The 11,609-nt window shown below is 41.0% G+C and overlaps 1 protein-coding gene across 3 annotated transcripts in view; it reads right to left on the bottom strand.

Moving 5' to 3' along the window:
* GRIN2A (glutamate ionotropic receptor NMDA type subunit 2A) overlaps positions 1 to 11,609 on the bottom strand; it is a 439,039-nt gene that overhangs the window by 40,332 nt on the left and 387,098 nt on the right. For all 3 annotated transcript variants that reach the window (XM_017533609.2, XM_037740199.1, XM_017533618.2), the window contains one exon: positions 8,287 to 8,474. In XM_017533609.2, coding sequence (XP_017389098.1) covers positions 8,287 to 8,474 — 188 coding nt within the window. The remainder of the gene's footprint in view (positions 1 to 8,286; positions 8,475 to 11,609) is intronic.

Here is an 11,609-nt window from a genome sequence, read left to right as displayed (position 1 = left end):
CTTTCATTAGAGAAGATATTAAATTGATGACATAAGTCTTGCAAAAGTATATCTGTAGTATTTTCTAATTTATTCATTTGTTCATTCATTAAACAAATTTTGTGTATGCACATGCTGTATGCCAAACTCCAATGAGTCTTGCAGTAAGGCAATGGCAACAAGGATGGACATGGATAGTGTATGCCCTTGAGGAACTTATAAGGCTGTGCACTCAAGTGGGCCAGAGGACATGGAGAGGCCACAATGGCATCTAATGGGTGCCAGGCACGGGGCCAGCTTCTTTATATTCATTTTCATATTTAATCCTTAATTCTGATTTCAAAATGAGAAAAGTGAGACTCTAAGAAATTAATTTGTCCCAGTTCACGCCACTAGGAAACTAGAACCTTCATCTTACTTATTTTACTTCTCTTGCTTTGCTAAATGCCACAAGCATGGAGAAAAAAGAGTTCACAGGCAGGGTATCTAGCTTAGAGGGTTTTCTGGGAGTCTTCACAGAGGGAGCACAGAGGCTGAAGGATGGATGAGATGTCAAATCAGGAAATGGGGTTAGGAAAAGAGGGAAGAAGGAATTCCATTTTTATAGGGTGTTGCATGCAGCAATCCCTATAAAAAAATTCAAATGGTGAAAATTTGGATGCTGTAGAAAGTTGAATGGGAAAAATATTCAGGGGAAAAGGGCATTCGATGATTTCCCCAACCCACAATGCCATACCATTCCTAAGCCAGCCCTAAGAAGATGGGCTGTGAAGGCCTATCAGTGATATGGCATCTTCAGAATGGATGCTCATGTGGTCATCACCGTCTGAGCTGTGGGACTGTACAGCTCTATCCTAGACTCGGATGTCAGCTCAAAGATATTAAGCTGGGAAGTCGATCAAGGGCAGTGTTGAGCATATCAGCAACCCATTCAATGGCCCAGAGCAATTTATGAGAATTCTAATTAGATACAAGGACTTCTGTAACTACACAAACACTCTCTAGTCTGCCTGGAAGCATGGGGTCTCCTGCCTTCAGAAGCTATCCTGTATGCTTCAGTGCAAGAGCAGTCAACAAAAAAAGGACTCAGGATGCCAGCACTGACCCACTCAGAGGGACAAAGTGGGCTTCTTCATTAACTTCCCTTCCAAGGTTCCCCCTCTCCAAGATCTGTGGGCACCATTATGCTGAATGGTGCTTTAAAGCCCTAGAGTACATTGCAACAAGATTCCTTATTAACATGAGAGCAGGATTTATGGTCCTCTCCAATCTGTTAACAATCTAGATGAATCTTTAAAATGATTGCTGGCAAGAGTTGCAGTATAAAAGCAACAGAGAGAACCTGATGAACTAAAATTGTGTGTGTGTGTGTGTGTGTGTGTGTATCTGTATCTTTCAAATATTTAACATAGGATTATATGTCCAAAGATGATGTAACTAGGGCCACTCACTAGTTTTAAAACTTGGAGAGTCCAGGCAAACTTGGTTGAGTTGGTCACTCTATTAATGTAACTTTTTTTTGGAGACAAGGTCTTACTCTGTGACCCAGGCTGGAGTGCAGTGTCATGATCATGGCTCACTGCAGCCTCAAACTCCTGGGCTCAAACAATCCTCCTGCCTCAGCCTCATGAGTAGGTGGGTCTTCAGGCATGTACCACCATGCCCAGCTAATTAAATTTTTTTTTTTTTTTTTGTAGAGATGAGTTTTTGCTATGCTGCCTGGGCTGATCTTGAACTCCTGGATTCAAGCGATCCTCCCACCTCAGGCTCCTGAGTAGTTAGGATTACAGGCGTGAGCCATTGCACCTAGCTTAATATAATACCAATGCAAGAGATATATGTGCCATAGTTTTCAAATATTTCACATGTGATATTATATATACCTAAATATGATATAAGTGCAATTGAATATACCATATACATAATTTAAAAAATATATGATAAATATACACATTTAATTTCATGTGTTAAAGGAACTCAGACTAGATGTCAGGGATGAGTAATGTATATTGGAGTTTAAAAATAAATCTATGACTGTTAAAACTGAGCAAAATACAAAGAAGAAGATTAAATGCTTCTCAATGCTAAAAAGTATTACTTATAGCTAAGCTGACCTGGCCACCTACAACCCAGGTTTCTCCCTGCAGCTTAGTGGAAAAATGATCAGAATTGGAATCAGATGAACTAGAGCCAATTGTAACCTCTAGAAAAGTCTGAACTGGGTGTTGTCCATGGGTTGGCACCATCAGCATCACCTGGGAGCTTGTTAGAAATGTTGGGTCTCAGACTCACCCATTGAAACAGAGTCTTTGTTTCAGCAAGATCTCCAGGTGATTCTTCCTCATGTTAAAGTAGAAGAATCTCTGCTGCAGTTCACTTGACCCAATTGAGCCTCATTTTTCCTGCTCTGTGCAATGGAGATAATAAGAACTATGCCAGAGTATTATAGGAAGGCTTACTAGGATATTATATGTGACGTGCTTGGCATAGTGCTGAACCATAGATGGGAGGCCCCAAAACAATTGTTTCTTTCCTTTTTCTCTGCATCACTTGTGACTGAATAATAAAATTAAGCATTCTTGTTTTCCTCACTATCTTTTATTCTGGCCCCTAGATATCAGAAGGGTTTGACCTTTATGATCTTCCTTCTGCTTCTTCAAATCCCATACATATACCTATGTAACAATGCTGCAAGATCTACACATGTACCCTAGAACTTAAAGTAAAATAAACATAAAATAAATAATTTAAAAATCGCAAAATGCATGAGATAGATGGGACCTGAGATTCCCTGTTCACCTTTACTTTAAAGCCAGAAATGCCTTTTTTTTTTTTTTTAGACTGAGTCTCACTCTATTGCTCAGGCTGGAGTACAGTGGCACAATCTCAGCCCACTGCAACATCCACCCCCCAAGATTCAAGCAATTCTCATGCTTCAGCCTCCCAAGTAAACTGTGATTACAGGTGCCTGCCACCACACCTGGCTAATTTTTGTATTTTTAGTAGAGACAGAATTTCACCATGTTGGCCAGGCTGGTCTCAAACTCCTGACCTCAAGTGATCCACCCACTTGAAGCCACTCTGTCGGCCTCTCAAAGTGCTGGGATTACAGGCATGAGCCACTGTGCCTGGCCCCAGAAATGCCATTACTTAAGTCCAAGTCTTACCTAGTCTTCAGGTTCTCACTCAAGTGTCACCTTTTAGAGACCAAGAATAATCTAGGTACTCAATTAAGAGTTGCTGGTTGCTGGATGAATAAATGGCTGAGGCTTCTATGAACCCTGGTTCATTCTGTTCTTTGTCTAAATCTTGCCGCTCTCGTTTTCTTTATGAATCATTCTGTCCTTTATTCTTGTATTTAAGGGAACTAGTTATGTCTCACATTTACCTTTACCATTTTCTTATCTACCCAACACACCTAAGAAGAATATGTATGTATGTATACATATGTACATAATAATATATACAACATACATAACATATGCATGTATGTATATGTGTGTATATATGTATTTATGTCTACATATGTGTATATATACCATGTGAAACAAATTTATATATGTGAATTTCTAGACATGTTATGATTTTGGGATTAGATATTTTACATTTATACATTTGTCAACCTACTGGACTGTAGTAAGTTCACTGAGGAAAAGAAGAAAAAAAAACCATGACATCCTCTTCTTGGAACATCAGTGCCTACCAAGACATCTGTTTCTCAGTAAATGTTGGGTATCAATGCTGATCAATGTTAAAAAATACCCGTGAGCATTGTTACTCCACTACTGAGAGCCAAAGATGCCATGCTGCGCTCTATCGTTTTAGAAAGACCACAGACAATTAGATGGGAAAAGGGAGGCAATGTCTTGCTAGGATCCTGTGTATGCCTCCAGGCAGATGAGCAGCCCTTTTCCTAGGGAAATGCGTGGCAGGCTTCACGTAAGAGGTTCCCTCAATAACCAAACACTCCATTCAAAGGTTATATTTACACAGCTCATTAGGAAGATTTTTTAATACTTTTGACACTCATTAGACTCATAATCGTCCACTGAAGCTACTGCATAACAAGAGATAAACACTCCATTCTAGAGGATGAATAATTAGGTACTGCTCAGCGCTGCGCTCTTTACACGTCTAATTTTAGAGCATAATTAATCCTGTTGAAGCTGCATACGATAAGTGAAATATTTATGCAGCTGTGTTAATTCATGTATTTACTCCTAGAGAACATTCAGAATTGGTCATGGCTTTCCGGGAAGATATCTGAAGACACCCCCAGAGCAAATGGCATTTTCTCTCCCAAGTCTTTGCCTCCAGATGGCCTCTAGAGATTAAGCTGAAAAGACATATTTCTTAAATCCAACAGTCTGACCAGGAAGGCAATGAGCCAGAACAGAAAATATCTATGAGAACCTAGATGTTCTATAAGTATATGAACAAACCCCTGGCCTATCTAAATGCTTTTACTGTTCATTTTTATTTGATGCAAAGAAGACCTTTTCTCTTTGGCACAACAAAAGTTCTTTCTGTGTTACTAACTCGACTATATTATTGCCAATGCAATACTAAAGAAGTTGTATTTGATACTAGAGTTGTGCACAGGCAACTATGATGATGAGAAAGAGAAGGATGAAGAGGGGGAAGAGGGTTGTGGTGATGGCCATGATCATGGTGGTGACGATGGTCTTAATGAAGATGATGGCACTGGTCATGTTGATGATGATGATGATAATAATCATGATTGATGGTGATGATCATGGTGATGGTGGTGATGATGATGATTATAATGATAATGATGATATCAGAGGCGTATGAATCATGGCAACTCCATCTTAAATAAGAGCTGGGTAAAATGAGGCTGAGACCTACTGGGCTGCATTCCCAGGTGGTCAAGGCATTCTAAGTCACAAGATGAGATAAAAGACCAGCACAAGATACAGGTCATAAAGACCTTGCTGATAAAACAGGTTGCAGTAAAGCTGGCCAAAATCCACCAAAACCAAGATGGCCATGAGAGTGACCTCTGGTCGTCCACACTGCTACACTCCCACCAGCGCCATGACAGTTTACAAATACCATGGCAACATCAGGAAGTTACCCTCTATTGTCTAAAAAGGGGCACTTGTTTAGCATGTCATCAAGAAATAACCATAAAAATGGATAACCAGCAGCCCTTGAAGCTGCTCTATCTATGAAGCAGTCATTCTTTTATTCCTTTACTTTCTTAATGAACTTGCTTTGACTTCACTCCACGGATCTGCCCTGAATCCTTTCTTGTGCGAGATCCCAGAACCCTCTCTTGAGGTCTGGAGCAGGACCCCTTTTCTGTAACAATGATGGTGATGGCTAACGTTTATTGAACCACTTGTGTGTTCCAGGGTCTATGCTAAGTTATGTACTTTTTTTTTTTCTTGAAACGGAGTCTCACTCTGTTGCCAGGCTGGAGTGCAGTGGAGCGATCTCAGCTCACTGCAACCTCTACCTCCCGGATTTAAGTGACTCTCCTGCCTTAGCCTATCGATTAGCTGGGACTACAGGCATGCACCACCACGCTCGGCTAATATTTCTATTTTTTTAGTAGAGATGGGGTTTCAACATGTTGGCCAGGATGGTCTCGATCTCTTGACCTCATGATCCGCCCGCTTTGGCCTACCAAAGTGCTGGGATTACAGGCATAAGCCAACGTGCCCAGCCTAAGCTAGGCACTTTACATGTATTTTCTCATTTCATCTTCACACCAACCTCATTAGGTAAATATTTCTGTACCCTTTTACAGATGAGTAAACTGAGGCTAAGAAAGATCACTTCTTTCATAGAAATATTTTAAGTGGGACAGTAGACCTAGTTCAGATGTACACTAAATTACTCCTTCCTAAAGGATTTATAAATCTCAAGAGTTTAATTAGTCATCTTTGATAGATAGCTTAGAGAATTAAATGTAGTAACAGTCGTTCCTAATTGGCCCCCTTCCAGAGTAATGTCCCTGAAGTAGAATCTTTGCCACTTACTAGCTAAGGGACTTGCCCTCTGAGATTCAGTTGCCTCCTCTGAAAAGTGGGAATAAGCAACATTTGACGTCATAAGGTTAGGAAGGTTACATTGAGGAACATATGTAATGCATCCAGTATGGTAATTGATATATCCAAATCCCTAAATATGTTAGTTGTTTTACAATAGATGTTTTGAGAGTAACACCAATGGTAGGCGGGGCTAGAGTTAGAACTCAGGTATTTGACAGATGCCTATCACATTTAAAAATTTCCTGCCAAAAGAAATACATCTTAACATCAACCATTCATCCATACACATATTTATTCATTCCCTTCATTGACCAATTACCTGCGAAGTTCAGCGTTTTGTTGTGTAAATGCTGGAAATAAGACTCCTGTTTACCGAGTAGTTCACCCCTTGTAGGTCCTAGCCAGCCCTGTGATAGGCAAAACATTGGGCCCCAATTCTTCAGTGTACTCTCAGTGTTCACACCTTTGCCATAAAACTTCAAAACCTATCTCATGAAAGGCAAAGTATACCTGCAATCCCTTGACCATGAACTTGGCCACCTGACTTGATTTGGACCGAAGGATGTTAGCAGACATAAACGTGACCAAGCAGCAGCTTGAAATGTGCACATGCAGTTAGGTGTTCCTTTCCGTGCTTCTGACATAGCCAGTAAAAGAGCCTCCCTAGGTAGCTGCTACCCTTTCAGACTGAAACACAGAATAAACACATGTGGAGCAAAGGCCACACCGCTAATTCATGTGCTTCTAGCAGGAAGCAGAGGCACTATCCCCACCCCAGGCTGAGGCCCAGCTTGTCCACTCAACACGCGCTACCATAAGCAAAACAAATGCTTATTGTTTCATGCCTCTGAGATTTTGCAGCAAAAAGCTGACCAACACAGCCACAAATCATTATTACACAGCAGAGAACATGGCCAGTGATCTGAGAAAGGTATAAATGCCCAATGGGAAGTTCAAAGATTCAGATGTTCTTATTTGGGAGTTAAATATAAAACACATTTAAAATGCTTGATGGCACTGTGAGAATTTAGGGTTTAATTCTGTGAATAAAAAGAAGATAAGAAGCCACAAGGAATTAGGCGCTTCATTCAAATTCATATCAACCCTGTGCACTAACTAACCTCGGCCTATTTTGATATTGCATTTCACCGTAGCAGTAACTAGATTTTTTTCTCCCACCTCTAGCCAGGCATAGCACATTCTGTAACCATCTCTGAATATAGACTCCACCTATTTGAATGGGGCTTCTGCGCTATGGTCTGAGCCTTCCTATCCTCCTCATACTGAGCTCATTTTTGGTGTTAACCTGCTATCTGAGCTGACTTTTCTTTTCCTATTTCCTCAGTGTTAGCAATTAAAAGGAAACCAACCTGCCATTCCAAACCATGGCCAGCCTCTAAAGGCCATGCCAGGAAACTTCAGGCTATAGTGAGATCGCCAGCTATAAAGTAGAAAGGGCAGACAGGAGGAAATGCTTCTGATGACACAGCTGGCCCAAGTGGCTGTGTAGTTGCACAAATGCCAAAATCTCATTAGAATGTAATACAGATTGACTTTCCTTCATTTCCACATGGGATAAGAACATGAACTGCCATGTTGGTACAACATAACTCCACCCTGAGTCACCCTTGGTGAGTCTAAGAAAGAGTCTTTGACCTCAAAATGCATCAGGAATCCATTCTCTGGAATGAGATGGGAATGATTACAGCCTAGTTATATAATTTTGTGCAGCTGGGTCTCTCAACCACAGCCTACCAACATGTGGAGTTGGATAATTCTGTGTTTTGTGATGTGGGGAGCTGTCCTGGGCCCTGTAAGGTGTTTTCCTGCATCTTCTATCCCCAGTCTCTACCCGTCAGATCCCAGTAGCAAGCAGATTCCCAGTCGTGATCACTGAATGTATCTCCAGACATTGCCACATGTCACCTGAGGGACAAAATTGCCCTTCACCCTTTGAGAACCACTGCCCTAGAGAGAAGGCCTATGAATTCTCACTTAAGGCACCAGGACTTTCCTGGCTCCTTTTTCTAAACCTATTTAACTCTTTCCTAAATCCCCTGAGAGAGACTGTATCCTTAGAATACTTTTGTTTGTTAAATTTAGTTATCTAGAATTGCTTTCCATTATAAGCAACCTAAAGAACCATGGTTTCATGTGACAGGCACTCAGTAAATATTTTTAGGGAGCAAACTCATCATGCAAAGATCCATTGGGAAGTCCAAGAGCAAACACAGTGAGTGTAAGGGTTTCAAGTCCCCCTAAAGAAAGGGGTCACCCGGGGTCTTACCATCACCCACAAACTGAAGCAAGGCCAGGTCGATCTGCCTCTTCCAAGGAGAGCCTTTCTGAAGGGCAATTCCATAACCAGTTGTGGCAAAGATGTACCCACTCCCAATGGTCACCAGCTTGCAGCCTTCATCCCTCCCGGCCTTGTAATTCAAGACTGCAGCATCGTAGATGAAAGCGTCCAGCTTCCTGAAATGACAAGAAACCAGGGGGTCATAGGGGTGGACAGGTAACACGTCGGGGCCCAGCTCCTGAGGCCTGATCCAGAAAGCATCACACACTTTATTTCATGCTGGCAATGATGACTCATGGCCTTTCCATCCCCTCGTCATAAAAGGATCTATTTTTAATGAGGAGATAAAAGCCAGAACCTTTTCTCTCCAACTTACAAGAGGCAGCTAAATAAAGACATGAAGGATTCATATACCCAAGTAAGTAAACAGTCGAGTTTGCTGGTTTGCTAAGTGTTTGTCCTTAGCACTCCCAATGATGGAGAACAGTGGCCTATTTAGAAAGGTTTGCATCAGAACAAAATAAACCACTAAGGGTCAGAAGAATTTGGTGGCAGTGTGTACGAAGGGGATAGGAACTAAATAGGAACGATATTTTTTCCTCCCAAAACAAATATGAGTGCTGCTTATTTATCATACAGAAATTATTGCAGAATTTTAAAAAATCCAAATAATATAGAAAAGTATTAAAATATAATTTAAAAACTACCCATAATTCTATAACTCAGATGCAACTTTTGTTAACATGTTAGTGAGCAGCCTTCCACATTTTTTAATGAGTATGCACAAACACTCATACACACACACCAGAGATTGGCAAGCTTTTTTCTATAAAGACAAGATAATAAATAGTTTAGGCTTTTTCTTATCGTGGGCCATGCAGTCTCTGTTGCAGCTATTAAATTCTACTGTTGTAGGGTGTTATGGCTGGACCGTGTCCACTCCCAAAATTCATACTGAAGTAGGATGAACTCCTAATCCACTGTGGCTGCTGTCCTTATAAATAGGAGAAATCTGGACATAGACAGGCACACAGGGAGAACGACATATGAATACTGGAGTTATGCTGTTACAAGCCAAGGAACTACCAAAAGCCAGGAGAGAGGCCAGGAATAGATCCCTCCCTGGAGCCTTCAGCAGGAGCGTGGTCCTGCAGATGCCCTGCTTTTGGACATCCAGCTTTCAGAGCTGTGAGAAAGGCACTCTGTTGTTTAAGTTACTCAGGTTGCATTCTTTTGTTATGGATGCCCTAGGAAACCAATACATAGCACCAAAGCAGCCACAGAGAATGTGTAAACAAATGAACTTTGCTCTGTTCCAAGAAAATGTTACTTAGAAAAACAGATTTGTCCATGGGCTGTAGTTTGCCAAACCTTGTTTTAAACCTGAAAATGTTATTATACCACACAAACTATTTCACAAATAGCTTTCTTCTCTCATTCCATACCTAGGGAGTGCATTTCCATATCAATGAACATAGCACATTTAAATTCTTTCTTTCTTTATTTATTTTTATTGGGGTATAAAATATGTGCAATAAAATGCTTGATGACTTTTTATATATGTATACATTATTGAAGTCACTATGCAGTTCAAAATGTGGAATGTTATCATCACCTTAGAAATCCCGTGCACACCCCAGAAAACAAGCATCAGGTAATCTCTCCAATGGCACAACTGTGCCTAAATATTATTAGTTGTTGTCATTATTTTCAGACGGAGTCTTACTTGGTCACCCAGGCTGGAATGCAGTGATGCGAACTCAGCTCACTGCAACCTCTACCTCCAGGATTCAAATAATTCTTGTGCCTCAGCCTCCAAAATAGCTGGGATTACAGGCACCCCCAACCACTCCTGGCTAATTTTTATGTTTTTAGTAGAGATGGGGTTTCACCATGTTGGCCACGCTGTTCTCAAACTCCTGACCTCAAGTGATCCACCTACCTCAGCTTCCCAATGTGCTGGGATCACAGGCGCTACCTATTATTAGATCCCTATCAATGTGCCTGCATATTGTTTCTAAATGTTAAAGTTATTTAACAAGGCCAAAATGATCACTGTGGAATGCAGGGATGAATGTCTCAACTCTAAAATGGGTAAGAAAACTAAATCGGAGATGACTCAACTTCATGACACTTTCTCAACTTTATTGCCTTTCTTTCTTTAACAAGAAAACATAAAACAGTGAAGCAAAGAAAAATAAAAACGGCAAAGAGAGGATGTGAAATGCTGCATCCTTTCAGAGACAGCTGCTGAAGGACTCCCTATGGGAACAAAACTGTGTGGTAGGTTTACAGCCGTGTTCTTCATTTTAATTTTTTTGTTTCTATAATGGTTTGAGGTGGTACAAAACTATAGGGCTTGTCTCATCCACAGAAACACTCTGAGGCTTTGATCTCAAGGGGGGCAGGATCAGAGATTTGGTTTTAACCTCTGAGAGTATTTAAAGCGAACCAGATCCAGCAAAAGAAGAAAAGAACTGGGCATTGATAGGCAAGAGTGATGGCAACCTAGAGCCGTCATCTATAACCTAGAGCTTGGCTTGCTGACAGCAAGTCAGAAGGAACAGCCAGCAATACTGAGACCTGCAGAAGTACAGGATGGAGAGTTATACAAGGTCAAAAGTAAATTGTGTATGTATCATGGGAGTAAGGTGTGTTACAGGAATACTGGAATAGTAGGTAGAAGGGATCTGAATTCTAGTCTAGGCTAGAATGATGGTGTAAGCTCGGGAAAGTCACTTTCTTCTTTTGGATTTCTGGTTTCTCCTGTGTGAGAGGAGATGGTCATTGTGGTCTTGCTGAGTTACTTGTTCAGCTGTGGCATTCTAAGATTCTGTGAGCCAATAGTCACCTTCTGTGGCTATTCATAGGGAAATTGAAACTCTGGATAACATATGTATCTTGAGGACTTAGGGCCATGGATAGTGTTGGTCTCTTGATGAAGCTGTGATGCTTGCAACGTCAATACTTCCAATATCTAAGTTGCCATGGAGATGTAGAAACTTGGTTTTGTCTAGACTTTCTAAGTCCCACCCAACTCTCGTCTCTCTATTCCTCAAAAAATAAACATAAACACACACACATGTACACATAGGCACATTCAAACATTAAGGCCTTCTGTTGGAATTCATGGGGTGAAACCTTGTCCCATCCTGCTAAGCCAGTGTGTACAAAGGTGCTGCTAGGTTGGAAATCTAAACATGTACCTAGCAACTATATGAGAGTTGTCCAGAAGCAGTTTAAGTTGGCATTTTGTGGGCAGGCATAGACAGCTGATCAGTACTATATTTCAAGACAGGTCTTTTTGAGCT

Source organism: Cebus imitator, unplaced genomic scaffold, assembly GCF_001604975.1.
Source record: "Cebus imitator isolate Cc_AM_T3 unplaced genomic scaffold, Cebus_imitator-1.0 Scaffold4, whole genome shotgun sequence".
Taxonomy (NCBI): domain Eukaryota; kingdom Metazoa; phylum Chordata; class Mammalia; order Primates; family Cebidae; genus Cebus; species Cebus imitator.
This window is presented reverse-complemented; position numbering and strand designations above follow the sequence as displayed.